Below are 20,233 nucleotides of genomic sequence, written 5' to 3'. Positions count from 1 at the left end.
ACTCTCACTCTGCAGTCACTCACTCTGCAGTCACTCACTCTGCAGTCACTCACTCTGCAGTCACTCTCACTCTGCAGTCACTCTCACTCTGCAGTCACTCTCACTCATGCTGTCTCTCTCACTCTGCTGTCACTCATGCTGTCTCTCTCACTCTGCTGTCATTCTCACTGCTGTCACTCATGCTGTCACTAATACTCTGCTGTCACTCTCACTCTGCTGTCACTCTCACTCATGCGGTCACTCTCACTCTGCTGTCACTCATGCGGTCACTCTCACTCTGCTGTCACTCATGCTGTCACTCTGCTGTCACTCACTCTGCTGTCACTCTGCTGTCACTCACTCTGCTGTCACTCACCTGTCACTCATGCGATCACCCTCACTCATTCCGTCACCCTCACTCATTCCGTCACCCTCATGCTGTCACCCTCACTCACGCTGTCACCCTCACTCACGCTGTCACCCTCACTCACGCTGTCACCCTCACTCACGCTGTCACCCTCACTCACGCTGTCACCCTCACTCACGCTGTCACCCTCACTCACGCTGTCACTCTCACCCATGCTGTCACTCACCCATGCTGTCACTCACCCATGCTGTCACTCTCACCCATGCTGTCACTCTCACCCATGCTGTCACTCTCACCCATGCTGTCACTCTCACTCATGCTGTCACTCATACAGTCACTCTCACTCTGCAGTCACTCTCACTCTGCAGTCACTCTCACTCTGCAGTCACTCACTCTGCAGTCACTCACTCTGCTGTCACTCACCTGTCACTCATGCGATCACCCTCACTCATGCTATCACCCTCACTCATTCCGTCACCCTCACTCTGTCACCCTCACTCACGCTGTCACCCTCACTCACGCTGTCACCCTCACTCACGCTGTCACCCTCACTCACGCTGTCACCCTCACTCACGCTGTCACCCTCACTCACGCTGTCACCCTCACTCACGCTGTCACCCTCACTCACGCTGTCACCCTCACTCACGCTGTCACCCTCACCCATGCTGTCACTCTCACCCATGCTGTCACTCTCACCCATGCTGTCACTCTCACCCATGCTGTCACTCTCACCCATGCTGTCACTCTCACCCATGCTGTCACTCTCACTCATGCTGTCACTCATACAGTCACTCTCACTCTGCAGTCACTCTCACTCTGCAGTCACTCTCACTCTGCAGTCACTCACTCTGCAGTCACTCACTCTGCAGTCACTCTCACTCTGCAGTCACTCTCACTCTGCAGTCACTCTCACTCTGCAGTCACTCACTCTGCAGTCACTCACTCTGCAGCCACTCACTCTGCATTCACTCACTCTGCTGTCACTCACTCTGCTGTCACTCACTCTGCTGTCACTCACTCTGCTGTCACTCACTCTGCTGTCACTCACTCTGCTGTCACTCACTCTGCTGTCACTCACTCTGCTGTCACTCTCACTCTGCTGACACTCATGCTGTCACTCTCTCTGCAGTCACTCTCTCTGCAGTCACTCTCTCTGCAGTCACTCTCTCTGCAGTCACTCTCTCTGCAGTCACTCTCTCTGCAGTCACTCTCTCTGCAGTCACTCTCTCTGCAGTCACTCTCTCTGCAGTCACTCTCTCTGCAGTCACTCTCTCTCTGCAGTCACTCTCGCTCTGCAGTCACTCTCACTCTGCAGTCACTCTCACTCTGCAGTCACTCACTCTGCAGTCACTCACTCTGCAGTCACTCTCACTCTGCAGTCACTCTCACTCTGCAGTCACTCATACAGTCACTCTCACTCATACAGTCACTCTCACTCTGCAGTCACTCTCACTCTGCAGTCACTCACTCTGCAGTCACTCTCACTCTGCAGTCACTCTCACTCTGCAGTCACTCTCACTCTGCAGTCACTCTCACTCTGCAGTCACTCACTCTGCATTCACTCACTCTGCATTCACTCACTCTGCAGTCACTCACTCTGCAGTCACTCACTCTGCAGTCACTCACTCTGCAGTCACTCACTCTGCAGTCACTCACTCTGCAGTCACTCACTCTGCTGTCACTCACTCTGCTGTCACTCTCACTCTGCTGACACTCATGCTGTCACTCTCTCTGCAGTCACTCTCTCTGCAGTCACTCTCTCTGCAGTCACTCTCTCTGCAGTCACTCTCTCTGCAGTCACTCTCTCTCTGCAGTCACTCTCGCTCTGCAGTCACTCTCGCTCTGCAGTCACTCTCGCTCTGCAGTCACTCTCGCTCTGCAGTCACTCTCGCTCTGCAGTCACTCTCGCTCTGCAGTCACTCTCGCTCTGCAGTCACTCTCACTCTGCAGACACTCACTCTGCAGACACTCATGCTATCACTCTCACTCTGCTGTCACTCATGCTATCACTCTCACTCTGCTGTCACTTTCACTCTGCTGTCACTCACTCTGCTGTCACTCATGCTATCACTCTCACTCTGCTGTCACTCAGGCTATCACTCTCACTCATGCTATCACTCTCACTCTGCTGTCAATCACTCTGCTGTCAATCACTCTGCTGTCAATCACTCTGCAGTCACTCACTCTGCAGTCACTCACTCTGCAGTCACTCACTCTGCAGTCACTCTCATGTATATGATGAACTGCTGGAAGTAGTGGATATGTGATTGCGTCCTTAGTGGAAATTAATTGGAAATATTTTTGCTTACTGGCTCAACTCCAGTGATTACTGCAAGATTATGCAGTGAAATGCTGAATTTCACATTTGCCACTTCATTTGTATGACTTGATAATTATTTTATACCCTTACCATCATAGATTGTTTATTTTATTGACTTATTAGAAATTGATGAGTTGCTTTCAAATATAACTGTTTGAAAATTGATTATGTTGCATTTATTTTTAGACCAGTTGATGCGACAGACGTTCTCTCCCTTTGGGCAAATCCTGGAAATCAGAGTCTTTCCAGAGAAAGGATACTCATTTGTCAGGTAAGATGGTTGAGGGCTACAACTTTTACATTTTACTAACTTTCATTGCGTCCATATTTAGAATGATGTATGGAACAGAACCTAAAGTGGGAGTTGAGGAAAGAATGAACACTGTCAAGCACACAGTCTATTTACTGACTAAAAGTACTGACTAAAAGTAGACTGGCTACTTTTTTAAATGTAACCTCAAAATCCACATTGTTCCTTTTGTATCATTTTCTAAGCCTCTTAGCTCATCATATAGCAAGTTTGTTCCTGATGAATATAGTACAATATTATACCTTATTTTTCATTTGTGTTGATGCTTGCACTTTGTTTTTCAGGTTTTCAACCCATGAAAGTGCTGCTCATGCCATCGTGTCTGTGAATGGAACCACAATTGAGGGGCATATGGTGAAATGTTATTGGGGAAAAGAATCCCCAGATATGACTAAAAGCTTTGCACCGGTAATTCTTATTTGAAGTATTGAACGGAGCTGCATAATTTTCAGATCCATCTGTCTTTCCAAGAAGGAAACCAGATTGATGTTGTCTTTATTATTGTTACTGTTAGCTAACAGAATTCAGAAGCATTTTATGTTAAGATTGTTTTTGTAATGAAAGAAACAAATAATGATGAAATCTTCAGCACCCTGCATAGAGATAGTAATCCTATATAAATGCTGTAGTCTATTAGGTTTTTGTTTTTTTTCGACGGTGGGAGATCAAAGACTGATTTGTATAAGTTTAGTCCCTGTCTGTAATGGAATAGACTAATTAAAAATAGACCGAATTGAATATGGCCCACAGTAATTACTATTGTCTGAGATTAATTCAAACATTCCATACAACAGGTTTTTTAGTCATGCACCGTTTTACATAGCTACTAGATCTTCTCAATTGTTTTACAATTTTTTCAGTTGACCAGGTAGGTGAAAACATAATACGGGGGGGTGGGGGGGGGGGTTTGGTACCGCAGCAAAATCTCTTCTTGTATCCTCAAATGCGCATTTGACTAACTGTCTTGAACATTTTACACATCCCTCACAGTATTTTCCTGCCCTGCCAACTTGGAGAATCTGATGCATGGGACGTTCTTTTAACTGTACTTACCCACATATTTTCTCTTTATTTTTTCCTCATAGCTAAGTATAGTCATTTTATTTACTTTGTGGTGCTTATAGAGCATTTGTGGGCACAATCTGGTACCCATGACTCAGGGATTCACGCATACACCGTTTATCCTGGTTATTAGTTTATTATTGTGCATTGTGATGATAGCTACTGAATCTGGCGATCTGGCGCAAATAGGAATTCATAGCAGGGTGAAGGGTCAACTCAAACATTTGTAATAGATGCCTTGCCAGAGAGAGACTCTTTACCATGTAGGATGATTACTTTAGTCTTGATAAATTGCTCCAACTTCAGCTAATCAGTGGATATACTCTACTACAAAATCAGAAACTACACATGTAAAAAATAATAACAAATACTTTTTCATTGTGCCAGATCGTAATTTCTTCCAAACTGTTGGAAGGTATTCCTGATGTTTCGGGACCAGCTGGTTCTTATTTCTAATTTGAGACTCCTTTGCAGGAAATTGGCTAGAGACTTTTATAACTCTTAATATATATTCACATCTGGTATTTTACAGATTACTCCACTCTAAAATCTCAGTCAGATTAAACGAGATCTCTGTATCCTATTTGCATTCTTAACTGGTACTGAGCTGGATTCTGGGAAAGCAGTGTTATTACTTATAGTTTATAGATTTCTTTTTGCTCCAGTTGAACTACATGGCATCATTCTATTCCACTGTGCTACCTCTGAGATGATTGAGAAAATGGGCAATTCCGTCAACATATTATGGAAGTGCTCAAAATTCAATAGATAATTGGAAGTTGGTTTGAAATTCAGTTCTAAATGTCACGATAAGGTTTGCACAGTGAACTTTTTGCTAATTGCAAATGGACTAGAAACTGAAAAGGGACGAAAAGATAATCCATTTAATCTAGCTCCTGCTAAATGTGTTATCCTAGCATTAGACTCAAAACATCCTCTGGAATTATGGGAATGTTACATAACTTCATAGAAAACACTTTTTGCTGACACCTTCTCTCTCTCCACCAACTTAAAAAGAACATTGAAAAAATCAAGTTTAAGTGGATATATTTAACAGCAGATGCCCCACCTTCATAATATCCCAGGGCACTTCACTGTATCTAGAGATTTTTGTTGCAGTTTTCCCAGGCCAAGGTACGTGGCATTGTGTGGCTTCGCACTGCCCTGGAAGTGATTGAGAGGAACCACAGATAATAGCCACTCTTTGTTCTTCTTGTTCCTCTTCCTTTGACAAAGATCCAGAATTCTACTCCCAACTTTTTCAGCCTTCAGACGACTTCTAAATTGCTAATAGTATGTTGTGAAACATTGTCCATGTTACTGGAAAAACTGGCTTTACTTAACCTCTCTCTGGAGGTCTTTTCCGCGACACATCAGGCGGGCACACCATTCATTGAATATTCTCCAATCGCATGTTGTCACTAAACGAGCCGAGTGCGATCACACATGACATTTTCCTATTTCTTTTTCCTGATGTAATATGGGCAATTTTAGCAGAGATTCTTCCTCAAAAACGTCTGCTTGCCGAGCTTGGAATAAAATCAAGCCCTCAGGTCTAGAGTCTGTGCTTACCAGCCCAGGGCCAAAGCTCTGTGATGATATATATATCCTACATCGGCTTCAGTCAACCTCCGACCAACTAGCTTCCCTGAGAACTGCCACCAAGCATAAACACTGCCCTTCTGCGCCCTGGTTTTCTTCTGCGCTAGTTGCAGTAAATAGGGCTGCAACTCAAGAGTTTTAGGAAGACACAATAAGGCCAGCTGGTGAGGCCTAATATTTAGAGGCCCTGAGGAAATATCACTCTGCATTTAATGCTGCACAAGCCTCTTATTTTGAGGAGAAAATTGTGATCTGAAAGAAACAGGTTAGTATTAGACTCCTTACCTTAGAATATCCTCAGGCTTCAGACTGTATCCGGAAATATTTGCGTAGCAGTGCCCTTGCGCGTCGGTAGGTGTCGTCTGCAGCTCCGCGTCCATCGACGGTGCCGTGATGACGTCGTCTGAGTACTTAGACGCCGCCTCTGCGTGCTGACGTCAGTTCTTCTTTTTTCCGCGCCAGCAGCGCAGATCCGGAAAAAGTGGTACCTTAGTCACTTTTTGACTAACTTTTCTGAGATCTTTTTGATCACTTCTCGAGTCGTTGACTCCCATCGGTGCCGATAGGGATGCCAGGTTTTAAGCCTTGTGGGGACTGCGACCGACTGATGTCGGTCACCGACCCTCACCGTCGGTGCCTCCACTGCCTCGGCGTCAATCATGACGACAAGACCTGCTCCGACTGTCGGGCCTTGACCTCGAAGGCTAGGCGGGAGCGGTCCCGCAAGCGGCTCGAGCTCCGACAGTCGGCCCCGCGCCGTGAGAGGTCCCGGTCCGTACGGAGGTCGAGGGACCGGTCGCGGGGGCTGAGCCATCATAGCTCCGGGAGTCGACATCACTCCTCCGGGTCGAAGTCGTCATCAGGTAAGAAAAACAAGAAGTCGAAGAGGCGTCATCACTCTTTTGACTCCCCCCGACGCTCGCGCGACGCAGCCGTGGGTTCGGGTGACACCGCCCACGCGGCTCCGCCGGAGTTGCAGGCGTCGCGACCTGCCCCATACCCTCCGGTCCCTGGGCAGCAAGCGACGCCGGAGGAGATCGAGCATTTCCTCATGGCCATGAGGTCCCTCTCTCCTCCGACGGGTTCCGCGGCGCCTTCGGGCCCAGCGAACCCGTCAGGGGCCCTAGCGGTCAGGTGCTTCGGCCCTTGGGCGGCGCCGTCCCCAATACCTCCCTCGACCCGGTTCCGGCGTCGGAGCGACGCCGCTGAGCGCCGCTCTCTATGCCGCTTGGGGAGTTTTACTTCAATGAACCGGCCCCGTCCTTTGACAACCCTGAGTATCAGGAGATGGGTGAAGAGGAGTATTAGGAGGGGTCTGAGGACCCTCTGACACATGAGTGTCAGTCCCAGGAGGACTGGATAGGTGGACTTGGGGATGCCAGTGGTCTGGACACTTCGTCAGACACTGGTTTTGTCTCCCCCACTACCCCCCCCCCCCCCCCCCCTACCGTGGCTACGGAGGAGGGGCAACCTTCAGTGTGGTGTTGACATGGGCAGCCAAGGCCTTGGGACTTGAGCTCCCGGTCGTGGCCGTGAGGACTAACCTCCTCACTGAGGTCCTTAAACCGCAGTCCAGCTCAACTGAGCCTCTGCTGCAGTTTAATGAGGCCTTGGCAGACGTTCTTTTGGGCACTTGGTCCATGCCCGCTACAGGCCAACCTGTAGATAGGAAAGTGGCCAGACGCCACCGCCCGGCCCCGGGCGACCCTTGTTTCCTGTCCACCCACCCCACCCCCTAAAGCCTGGTCATCCAGGCCTCTAATTTCCAGACCGCATTCCCGTCGGCTCCGCCTGATCGGGAATCCAAGCTCCGCCTGATCGGGAATCCAAGAGGTATGAGAATTATGGAAAGAAAATATTCTCCTCCCTAGTTTGGGACTGCGGTCTTCCAACACTGCATGCCTCTTGGGCCGTTACACCCACTCCCTGTGGGACACGGTCGCGGACGTGCTGCCACAATGCCCGGCGGAGGTCAAGGCTAAACTCGCCCAAGCCCTTGCGGAGGGTCGAGATGCGGCACGTTTCTCTATCCGGTGTCGACTGGATACCACCGACTCACTGGGCAGAGCGATGGCAACGACGGTGGCGATTCGTCGCCACGCCTGGTTGAGGTCTGCCAACTTTTCAGGCAATGTCCCGAATACACCGCAGGGTTCGCCATCACCACTCCCACTGGCGCACTGTCACATCAGACAGGTGGGTGCTGCAAATCGTCCGAAGGGGCTACTCCCTCCCCTTCGAGACGACCCCTCAAGCCATGCCACCGCAATACCACCACGTTTCGGGGGATCATCTGGGGCTTCTGCAGGAGGATGTTACGGCGTCGTGGCCAAGAGGGCCATCGAGCGCGTTCCTGGGCCAGAAGTAGGGTGTGGTTGCTACTCCCACTACTTTCTGGTACCCAAGAAGGGCAAAGGGGCCCTACGCCTTATCTTGGACCTACAGAATGCCAACGGCTTCCTCCGGAAGGAGAAGTTCAAAATGCTGACACTGGCTCAAGACTTAGCTGCCCTGGACCCAGGAGACTGAATGGTAGCGTTGGACTTGCAGGATGCTTATTTTCACATCCCCGTCCTGCCGGCCCACCGGCGCTACCTGCGGTTCCCGGTAGGCCACAAGCACTTTCAGTGTACCGTGCTCCCCTTCGGCCTTACCAGCGCCCCACGGGTGTTCTCGAAAGTGATGGCGGTGGTCGCAGCTCATCTGCGCAGGTTAGGGGTTTCAGTCTTCCCCTACCTCGACGACTAGTTGTTGAAGGCGGGCTCGCCCCAGACAGTCGTCAGCCACCTCCAGACGACGGCAGACCTCCTGCACCAGCTGGGGTTCTCCACCAATGTGCCGAAGTCACACCTGTGCCCCTCTCAGAAGCTCCTCTTCATCGGAGCGGTTCTCGACTCGGGGCACTTTCGGGTTTACCCCCCCAAACAGCGGGTTCGGGATATACAGGCTCTGATTCCGATCTTTCAGCCTTTATCCAGAGTCTGTCAGGTTGACGCTGGGGCTGATGGCCTCCTGCATCCTTCTGGTGCATCACGCCCGTTGGTGGATGCGGGCTCTGCAGTGAGACCTGAAGTTTCAGTGGGCCGAGCATCAGGGCAACATGTCCGACCGTGTCCTGATCTCGGAGGGCACTGCGAGACAGCTGCAGTGGTGGCTCACGGACCGCGATTGGGTCAGCGGCAGATCCCTCTCCCTTCCCCAACCGGCGCACGTAGGTGTGATGGACGCGTCCCTCCAGGGCTGGGGAGGCCACATGGGAGAGGCGGAGATCAGAGGCCTCTGGTCTCCGACGGAGTCCCGGCTCCATATCAACCTTTTGGAGCTGCGGGCGATTCGTCTAGCACTGAAGGCATTCCTCCCCTCTGTCCGGGGGAGTGTAGTGCAAGTATTCATGGACAACACCACCGCCATGTGGTACTGCAACAAACAGGGCGGGTGGGGTTGTGGACCCTCTGCCAGGAGGCTCTGCGCCTCTGGCAGTGGCTGGAACATCAGGGCGTGACCCTGGTGGTTCAACACCTGTCAGGTTCTCTGAACGCCAGGGCGGACAAACTCAGCCGCCGGTGCATGATGGATCACGAATGGCGTCTGAACTCGGACGTGGCGCAAGGCCTCTTTCTGCACTGGGGAGAGCCTTGGTTATATCTATTCGCAACCGAAGAGAACGCGCAATGTCATCAGTTCTGCGCGTTGGAATTTCCAAGGCGGTACTCGCTCGGAGATGCTTTTCGTTGCGAGTGGAGTTGCGGTCTGTTGTACGCCTTTCCGCCTATACCACTTCTGCCCAGAGTGCTGAAGAAGATCAAACGCGACCGGGCCCAAGTCATCCTTGTGGCTCCGGAATGGGCCTTTAAGGTACTGGTATCCCGAGCTACTCAGTATGTCAGTCGATCCCCCGGTTCGTCTGCCTCTTCAGGAGGACCTTCTGTCGCAGCAACAGGGGACGGTCCTCCACCCGAACCTGTCCAGTCTCCACCTCCATGCTTGGAGATTGAGCGGCGACAGTTGAGGCCATTTGACTTGCCTCCTGAAGTCTGTAATATCATTCTGGCAGCCAGGCGTCCCTCCACTAAGTCGGTATACGCCTGCAGGTGGAACAGATTTGTGACATGGTGCACAGCAAAGGCTGTGGATCCTCTCTCTGCCCCTCGAAGGTGGCGTCTAAGTACTCCGACGACGTCATCACGGCGCAGACGACGGACGCGGAGCCGCAGACGGTACTGCTACGCAAACATTTCCGGATCCAGTCTGACGCCTGGGGATATTCTAAGGTAAGGAATCTAATACTAACAACTGTTTCTTACAGATATATCGTTACCGAAGGTAAAGAACTTGTTCAATACTGTAAACAAAATGTTTTAACCCCTTCCATGCTCATGACGGAACGGTTCCGTCATGAGCGTCGGTTGGCCTGTGCTTATGACGGAACCGTTCCGTCATGGTTCTATTGGTTCTTTAGAACCTTCAGCACCACAGCGGAATTCGTGCAGCGTTGAAGGGGTTAAATAGTGAAGAATTCCTTATATCAGAAGGCTTACTTAGTCCATAATTGCCCCTTCCTTGCTATGAGACAAGATATTACATTTCTTTATAGAGAAAATCCTAATTGAGACCAGTCTGTGGTAGCTATGTTTATTTCTACTTCGGATGGAGTTTTGCAACCTTTCACAATCCATCCCATCTCAATTGAAGAATCTGAAAAAACCATCCGGAGCTAAAAATCAGGCTTTCCAGCGGACCCATGTCCTCCCTCGATCTTGGCATCAGTTGCAAAGGTTGGCAAACCAACACTGAGCTCTTCAACTGCTCTCTTCATACAGCGCAAGTTCCACCCAGCGGGAAGAAAGCAAAAGTAATCTGTTGTTTTTAAAAAAAAAATACATCTACGGCAGACCAGGCACAACTGATGCATTTTCAACCAAATTCGCTGCAAAACTGTGGCATCTAAAATTTTGGGCAAACTGATCAAAATCCAACTATCAATCTTGAACAATTAGGTTGCTACATCTCTCCCAGTCGGGATGCACTAAGGCAGCACTCTTGGAGGTAGGTAAAAATGCCACCTTGATCTTTTTAGATCTTTCAGCTGCATTTGATATGGTCTCCCATCCTTCAGAAATTGATGGACTTTGGACAAAGGGGTCAGACGCTTGAGTGGATTCCCTCCTTTTTATAAAACCGAGGACAGGCTGTGTGGATGGCACATGCTCATAACCTAAAAATGAGCGTGTTGGGGCATATTGCTGAGACTTTATTCAACATTGGTATGGCCTCCTCCTCCGGCATACTAGTTCATTGTGAACTTCAGTAGAGAGTAACCAGTGAAATTTGTGAACATTACGAGCACCCCCAAATTTCACTTGTTACTCCCTAGTGAAGGTTAATAATCCTGAAACATGTTTCTAGAGATACACAGCTCTGGCTGCACCAACAATGGTGAATACTAAAGACACTCAAATGAAGTGAGTGCTATCGTGCATTCACCACAATGCATCTGGGCTAACTGTGTGTTGGTATGCCAGGCACTGTGCTCTCGCCTCCTTTTACCAATGGGTAATGTAAAGCCCATGCAAGAATATAATTTACAAACCTAAGCTTGAAAATCATTGTCTCGTGTCTCCCTGCCCCCTTGATAAAAGAAGTAGAAATATGATTAGATTTGAAATGGATGTGGGTTCCCAGATGAGTAAGAATCCAACATCCAATCGCAGGCAAATGTAATGAAGGTGGTTCTGTGAGAAGAAATTGTTCATTTGAAAAAATGTTAATAGATGTGCTTTATAATTAAGGCTTCCCTTTTTCCGTTTTTACTGATTTTTACAAATAAATACAGAAGGAAAAAATTATTTTCTTGTCTGTATTTATTTTTAAATGTGGATAAAAACGAAAATTGGGTTGCTTTTTGAGTAATTCTAAATAGTGTCTGCCATGACTGCCAGTCCAATAGCTGTGTGGATTGATGGGTAAAGGGACTAAAAAAAAAGCACATTTAGTTAAGAGGATTTAACAGCAGTAGTCATGCACAAGGTTAATACTGAAATGTGCATAGTTTCTTATAAGTGAATTGATTTATCTTCTGTGGGTGTTTGCCGTATTGAAACCTTGTAGGCATTCAAGCTGCAGTTTATATGTACCTGTTAAAGAAATACGGAAATATACCAATTTCAACATCTTTTTTCCACATAACCCAAAATAAATGTGGATAAATGCAGATAAAATTGGCAAAAAATAAAAATGGATAAATACAGAAGGAAATGTCAAAAAAATACCATATAACCGGGAGCTCTATTTATAATCCCAAATTTCTGTAATTGGGGTAAATGTCTTAAAATTAGTGACAATCCTCCCGGCCAATACATTTTACAATCCTTATTATGACAAACTGTGGGGAGTTGGATGGTCCCTGAGGTCTGATGTCCCCATGCACCATTGGAATGTGAAAGTGCTTTAGCATCTCATCCTTGACTGGAAACAAGGTGTTGTCGGAAACCCAAGTTCTTCAATGAATCTAGTGCTCCCAAATTTCATGTGCAACGTCATTTAGGTGTAAATTACTTATCAAAAAGCGAGGTTCCCAATTATAGCTCTCAAAATAATTGTGTATGTCTCTTCTCCTGGGCACGCTAAAAGTATAATCCCAGTAAATCAGTGCTCATCCTACTAACCCCCAGTAAAAATGGAGATGGAACCAGTTAGTCTTTTAAAAATAGATATAATATTGTATCTGAAAGAGACTATTAGTAATAGATTCCTTACCTTAGAATTACCCCCAGGCTTCAGACTGGATCCGGAGAAATCTTTTCTTAGCAGTACCCCAGCGCTTCGGTAGGTGGCGTTAGTCGACTCCGTGTCCGTTGTCGGCGTCGTGGTCACCAGGATGACGTTGCGGTGTCTACTTAGACGCTGCTCTTGCGCGCTGACGTCCGTTCTTTCTTTCTTCGCGCCAGCCAGCGCAGATCCAGAGAGAGAGCGTGCCCCTAAGTCACTTTTTGACTAACCTTTTTTCGACTTTTGTCAACACCTTTTTGAGTATTCTATTCCTGGTGCACTTAGGGATGTCCAGCCGTCTGCCCCATTTCAAGCTCTGTGACTCGGGTCACCGATCCGCAACTCGTGTGTCTCTGGAACCTGAAGCGCGGCCAGGCGCTGAACCTGAAGTCGAGCGGTCCCGAAAGCTTTTGGATGCTCGGCAGTCCGCTTCGTGCTGTTGAAGGTCCCGGTCGAGGGGAAGGTCGTGGGACCGGTTACGGAGTAACCACCATTCGTCCTCGAAGTCTTAGCACTCCTCGAGTAAGTCGAAGCACAAGAAGACGGCGAAGAAGCATTGGCGCTCCTCGCCTTCTCCCCGTCCTTTGGCCGACAGGGGACACGGAGTGTCGTCGTTCTCCAGCTCCTTCTTTGGAGCACACTGGGACGGCTCTGTGCTTTCCTCGTTTTCCCGGAATGTCCCCTGCCCAGCTTTGTGCTTTTTCGAAGCGCTGCACTGCATCTTTGGACAGCCCGGCTGCTTCGAGCCCCACCAACTCGGCTGGGGGCCCTGGGCCTTCAATGTCCGCGGCTCACGCCTCGGCGCTGTAGGGTTCCCAAGAATCCATGCCTGGTTCTGGATCGGTGCCAGTCGACCACACGGTACCTTCCCTGGCACCGATTGTAGGGATGCCCCCGATGTCAGTTGCGACCCCAACCAGCGTCGACCCCAGCCCCACCCCGACTTGGACACTGCGCCGTATTGATGTTGGTACCAGCGCTGTTCATCCCTGGCATTTCCTACAACCCTGAGTATCACCCAGAAGAGGGTGAGGAGGACTGGGTGGGTTCTGTTGACCCTCTAGCAGACCAACTTAAGGAGCCAGACTAGCGAGAGGAGTTGGGTGATGGCAGTGGTCTGGGTACCTCCCCAGACCTTGGTATGCTTTCTCCCCCTACTGTGGCTACGGAGGAGGGAGCTTCCTACACTGTGGTGTTGCGTAGGGCGGCTGAGGCCTCGTGCTTTCTGCGGTGGCTGTCAGGACTAACCTCCTGACTGAGGTGCTTGAGCCGGCAGCGACGTCTTTTGTGCCCCTGCTGCCTTTTAATTAGGCCCTCACTGACATCCTCAAGGCACTTGGTCCAAGTCCTGCACAGGGGCTCCTGTGGACAGAATGATTGGCGTACGCCACCGCCCGGCCCGAACGACCCACTTTTCCTCCCCCACATCCTACCCCTGAGAGCTTGGTGGTCTAAGCCTCGCCCTCAAAAGGCGCATTCCCTACTGCTCCTCCAGATAGGCAATCCAAGAAGCTGTATCATCTTGGGAAGATGTTTTCTTCCGTCAGTTTAGTACTGCAGTTGGTAAACACCGCATGTCTCTTGGACTGGTATACTCGCAGGGTGTGGGTTACGGTCGCCCAAGTGCTGCCACAGTGCATGGAAGAGGCCCGGGCCATTCTCGCCCTCGCGGTTGTCGAGGGTCGAGACGCAGCTAAGTTCACCATTCGTGTGGGCTGGATACCGCCTACTCACTGGGTAGAACGGTTTCCACGTAGCCCTGAGGGTTGGCTGAGAACGTCTGGCTTCTCAGGGGATGTCCGATCCACACTTTTGAACATGCCCTTTGATGGCCTTCGCCTGTTTGGTGACAAGGCAGACAACGTGCTCAAGCCCTTCAAGGACTCTAGGGCCACAGCCAGATCCTTGTTTCCGGTCCAGGGAAGACATGGCTTGGCAGTTCGGGCTGGACTGTTCCCATGAAGCACAGGGTCAGACTGATTTGCATATAGCCATGTCTGAACTGGGGTGGCAGAGTGGGCTAAAGAACGGTGATGGATTAAACCCAGATCTTTTGACTGGTTGTGAGTGTTTGATTGATTCAGATGCTCCGTCCATCACCACCCCCTTTTGTACCGCTTTTGGCCGCCATAAGTGTGGCAGGGTATGCTCAGACGTGAGTCCCTTGCTGACTTTGCCACTGGAGTCAAGCAAGCCGGGTTGAAGACGGCTGGAATGCCAGAAACAGATCCTCGGAAGCTTGTTTCCGGTCCAGGGAAGACATGGCTTGGCAGTTCGGGCTGAACTGTTCCCATGAGGCACAGGGTCAGACTGATTTGCATATAGCCATGTCTGAACTGGGGTGGCAGAGTGGGCTAAAGAACGGTGATGGATTAAACCCAGATCTTTTGACTGGGTGTGAGTGTTTGATTGATTCAGATGCTCCGTCCATCACCACCCCCTTTTGTACAGCCAGATCCTTGGGCCTCGCATTAACTTCTCACCCCATGCAGTCTGCCTTTCAACCCTTTCGTGGCTAAGGAAGGGGTGCCCCACCACATTCCACCCAGAGCCACGGAACCGCGCAAGCTTCCCAGCCTATGCGTGCCTGGGGACGTGGGACCCAGCGTCGCAGGTCTGGGGGCCAGCGAGTGGGCCAGTCCACCAATGCCCCCTCTGCAGCAGCCTCCAAAACCTTCCTAGTCCGATCTTTCCGGGCCACCAGTTGCCAGTGGGCGGCATGTTTCGCCATCACCTCCCCCACTGCCACAACATCACGTGGGACAGGTGAGTTTTGCAGATAGTCTGAAGGGGCTACTCCCTCCTCTTTGAGACTACCCCTTCCTCCATGCCACCAACACTCCATCGCATGTCCGAGGATCATTTGGCCCTTCTCCGTCCCTGTGTCAGAAGTAGGTTGTGGTTGCTACTCCCACTACTTCCTGGTACCCAAGAAGGACAAAGGCATGCGTCCTATCTTTGACCTCAGGGACGTTAACAGCTTCGTCCGGAAGGAGAAGTTCAAAATGTTAACCTTGGCTCGGGTCTTGCCTGCCCTCGACCCTGGAGACTGGATGGTAGCATTGGACTTGCAAGACGTTTATTTTCACATCCCTTTCTTGCCTGCTCACTGGCGTTACCTACAGTTCACGTTAGGCCGCGAGCATTTTCAGTTTACTGTGCTCCCCATTGGCCTTACCAGCGCCCCTCGGGTGTTCACGAAAGTGATGGCAGCGGTTGCTGCTCATCTGTGCAGATCAGAGGTTCCAGCAGTCCACTCTCTCAACCACTGGCTGTTGAAAGCGGGCTCGCCCCAGGCTGTCTCTCCCACCTCCAGACTACGGCTGACCTCCTGCGTTCGCTGGGGCTCACTATCAACGTGCCGAAGTCACACCTGATTCCTTCTCCGAAGCTCCTTTTCATCGGAGCAGTTTCAGGCTTATCCTCCCGAGCAGCGTGTCCGGGATATTCAAGCTATGATACCAATGTTTCAGCCTCTATCCCGTATTTCGGTTAGAATGACCCTGAGACTGCTGGGCCTCAAGGCCTCCTGCATCCTGCTGGTAGCTCATTCCAGATGGCATATGCTGGCTCTGCAGTTGGACCTGAAGTTCCAGTGGGTGCAGCATCAAGGTTATCTCTCTGATGTCGTCCAGATCTCAGAGTGGACTGCAAGTCAGTTGCAGTGGTTGCTCATGAACCCAGATTGGGTGAACAGCACGTCCCGCTCCCTTCCCCAATCAGAGTTCACAGTGGTGACAAATGAGTCACTCCTTGGATGAGGGGGGGGCACACAGGAGTAACGGAGATCAGAGCCCTCTGGTCTCCAGCTGAGTCCGGGCTCCACATCAACCTTCTGGAGCTCCAGGCGATTCGTCTTGCACTGAAGGCATTTCTTCCTTCTGTCAAAAGAAGAGTAGTGTAGGTGTTCACGGACAACACCAGCGCCATGTGGTCCTGCAACAAACAGGACAGATTGGGGTTGTGGACCCAATGTTAAGAGGCTCTTCGCCTTTGGACATGGCTGGAACATCAGGGTATGACTCTGGTGGTTCAACACCTGTGAGGTTCCCTTGAAACCAGGGCGGATGAACTAAGCTGCCGGTGCATGATGGATTACGAATGGCATCTTCACTCTGAGGTGGTGCAAGGTCTCTTTTGTCAGTGGGGAGAGCCTTGGTTAGATCTATTCGCCACAGAAGAGAACATGCAATGTCAGCAGTTCTGGGCGTTAGAGTTTCCAAGGCGGCACTCGCTCATCGATGCTTTTCGTCGTGAGTGGAATTGCGACCTCCTGTGCGCCTTCCGTAGGACTATGTGCCCATTCTACCAGGGCGACTGCAGCCACTACTGCTTTGAGATGTGGAGTTCTGCTGGTTGACATCTGCCAGGCAGCCACGTGGGCATCCATGCACACGTTTACCAAGCATTACTGCCTGGACAGCCAAGTCCACAGAGGCAGCATTTTCAGCTGTTCTGTTCTCCCAAGATTTCCTGGTGTGAACTTAGTTCGCAGACCCACCTCCAGGGTTGGTATTGCTGGGGGTATCTAATCTAAGGTAAGGATTCTATCACTAACAGTCTCTTTCTGATCAACAAGTTACTTGCCTTCGGTAATGATGTATCTGTAAGAGTGTATATTAGTTATAGATTCCTTACCGCCACACCCATCCTCCTCGTTCTGCGAACTAATTTCTAGGGATAGAGACTCTTACAGGGCCCTAGTTTTGTGTACCAGTGGTCAGTGTCTTGCATGTCTCTGCGCTTCTGGCGTAGAAAGTCTTATCCGAACTGACATAAGCATGCCGGGGTGGCGTCTAAGTAGACCCCGTCATCCCATTGACGCTGACGACTGACGCAGAGACAACCAACGCCACCTACCGACGTGCAGGGGTACTGCTAAGAAATGTTTTCTCCTGATCCAGTCTGACGCCTGGGGGTAATTCTAAGGTGAGGAATCTATAACTAATATATGTCTCTTACAGATACATCGTTACCGAAGGTAAGTAACTTGTTCTTTAATCGTAATCCTGCAAATTAATGATTTGGGAAAGTTCACTTATGCCGCTGCATGCTATAATAAGGACTAATAGTTCAGCTCAATAGTCTTGCAGAATTCTAAAGTGGGTGTGATGCTTCAATATATGACTTAGCATATTACTGGCCCCAGCGAGAAGTAGCTGTCTAAACCTGTTCTACATGCACAAGCTGAATATTAGCCTGCCATCTTATGGTTGGGTATTTCAGTCTTCTACTAGTTTTTTCTGTTTGTAGTTGATCACATATTTACAACAAGGGGTGGTGAGGGACAGAGTCCCTGAATTAAGCAGAAAGCTCTCACCCAGTCAAGAGATCAGGGCTAGATCTAACACCGTTTTTTAGCTCACTGCACCATCCCAGTTTCAGAACCTGGCTGTATGCAAATTAGTCTGTTCCTGTCCCAGTGCATGATGGGAACAGGGCAACCAAACTACAAAAGCCAATTCTTACACTGGGAAGGAAACAAGCTCCCGGGGACCGGTTTCTGGCATTACAGCCGTCTTCGGCCCGGTTTGCTTGAATCCTGATGGTGCAATGAGCAAGGGTCTCACATCTGAGAATACCCTTCCACGCTTAGGGTGGACAAAAATATTTACAACAAGGGGTGGTGAGGGACAGAGTCTCTGAATTAAGCAGAAAGCTCTCACCCAGTCAAGAGATCAGGGCTAGATCCAACACCGTTTTTTAGCTCACTGCACCATCCCAGTTTCAGAACCTGGCTGTATGCAAATTAGTCTGTTCCTGTCCCAGTGCATGATGGGAACAGGGCAACCAAACTACAAAAGCCAATTCTTACACTGGGAAGGAAACAAGCTCCCGGGGACCGGTTTCTGGCATTACAGCCGTCTTCGGCCCGGTTTGCTTGAATCCTGATGGTGCAATGAGCAAGGGTCTCACATCTGAGAATACCCTTCCACGCTTAGGGTGGACAAAAATATTTACAACAAGGGGTGGTGAGGGACAGAGTCTCTGAATTAAGCAGAAAGCTCTCACCCAGTCAAGAGATCAGGGCTAGATCCAACACCGTTTTTTAGCTCACTGCACCATCCCAGTTTCAGAACCTGGCTGTATGCAAATTAGTCTGTTCCTGTCCCAGTGCATGATGGGAACAGGGCAACCAAACTAAAAATGCCAATTCTTACACTGGGAAGGAAACAAGCTCCCGGGGACCGGTTTCTGGCATTACAGCCGTCTTCGGCCCGGTTTGCTTGAATCCTGATGGTGCAATGAGCAAGGGTCTCACATCTGAGAATACCCTTCCACGCTTAGGGTGGACAAAAATATTTACAACAAGGGGTGGTGAGGGACAGAGTCTCTGAATTAAGCAGAAAGCTCTCACCCAGTCAAGAGATCAGGGCTAGATCCAACACCGTTTTTTAGCTCACTGCACCATCCCAGTTTCAGAACCTGGCTGTATGCAAATTAGTCTGTTCCTGTCCCAGTGCATGATGGGAACAGGGCAACCAAACTACAAAAGCCAATTCTTACACTGGGAAGGAAACAAGCTCCCGGGGACCGGTTTCTGGCATTACAGCCGTCTTCGGCCCGGTTTGCTTGAATCCTGATGGTGCAATGAGCAAGGGTCTCACATCTGAGAATACCCTTCCACGCTTAGGGTGGACAAAAATATTTACAACAAGGGGTGGTGAGGGACAGAGTCTCTGAATTAAGCAGAAAGCTCTCACCCAGTCAAGAGATCAGGGCTAGATCCAACACCGTTTTTTAGCTCACTGCACCATCCCAGTTTCAGAACCTGGCTGTATGCAAATTAGTCTGTCCCGGTAGCTTGTCTCCTTTCTGGTGAAGAATTGGCTTGGTAGTTTAGTCTGCCCTGTTCCCATGATGCACTGGGCCAGGGACAGACTGATTTGCATATAGCCAGGTTCTGAGCTGGGATGGGGCAGTGAGATAAATAACGGTGATGGATCAAGCCCTGATCTTTGGACTGGGTAAGAGTGGTCTGCTTAATTCAGACACTCTGTTCATCACCACCCCCTTTTCTGATTCGTTTTTGGCCACTATAGGTGTGGCAGGGTATACTCAGACATGAGTCCCTTTCTCACTGCTCCATCAGGATTCAAGCAAGCCGGGCCGAAGACGGCTGAAATGCCAGAAACCGGTCCCCGGTAGCTTGTCTCCTTTCTGGTGAAGAATTGGCTTGGTAGTTTAGTCTGCCCTGTTCCCATGATGCACTGGGCCAGGGACAGACTGATTTGCATATAGCCAGGTTCTGAGCTGGGATGGGGCAGTGAGATGAATAACGGTGATGGATCAAGCCCTGATCTTTGGACTGGGTAAGAGTGGTCTGCTTAATTCAGACACTCTGTTCATCACCACCCCCTTTTCTGAATTGTAGTTGATCACAGGCAGAGTGACATGTGTTAGCCCACAAAGCCATTTTGCGTTGCCTCCATCTCTAGATTAGTTTTCGCATTTGGGTTCAGAAGCAAAAACTTTGCCCGGTATATCAGTTTGAGATCCAACGAGAAGTCAACAATTGGAGAATGTCTATTTTGGGAGTTTCAGGGCTATTTGTCTCTCTTTGGTACCAAAACTTTAAAAGACCTGGGAAACACTTCTTTTAGATTTTGCATTTATATTTTGCCTGAAATGCCATCAAACATTTGCTCAATAGTTTCAAGGACTGTAAGCTTTTCCTATCTAAGGACCATAAATGTGAAGACTGCACATTTTGCACTCCATTTATATCAAATACTTTAAAGAGAAGGGCATTAGTTAGGCTGTTATGGCTCATAAGAAGAAAGTTTTGCTAAGTACCGTTGGATATCGAGGGCTTGGACACATT

At 49.6% G+C, this 20,233-nt stretch overlaps 1 protein-coding gene across 2 annotated transcripts in view; it reads left to right on the top strand.

Moving 5' to 3' along the window:
• TIAL1 (TIA1 cytotoxic granule associated RNA binding protein like 1) overlaps window positions 1-20,233 on the top strand; it is a 710,846-nt gene that overhangs the window by 634,519 nt on the left and 56,094 nt on the right. For both annotated transcript variants that reach the window (XM_086922936.1, XM_086922937.1), the window contains exons 9-10: window positions 2,853-2,937; window positions 3,261-3,384. In XM_086922936.1, the coding sequence (XP_086779062.1) occupies window positions 2,853-2,937; window positions 3,261-3,384 (209 nt within the window). The remainder of the gene's footprint in view (window positions 1-2,852; window positions 2,938-3,260; window positions 3,385-20,233) is intronic.

This window comes from Lissotriton vulgaris, chromosome 5, assembly GCF_964263255.1.
Source record: "Lissotriton vulgaris chromosome 5, aLisVul1.2, whole genome shotgun sequence".
Classification (NCBI taxonomy): domain Eukaryota; kingdom Metazoa; phylum Chordata; class Amphibia; order Caudata; family Salamandridae; genus Lissotriton; species Lissotriton vulgaris.
This window is presented reverse-complemented; position numbering and strand designations above follow the sequence as displayed.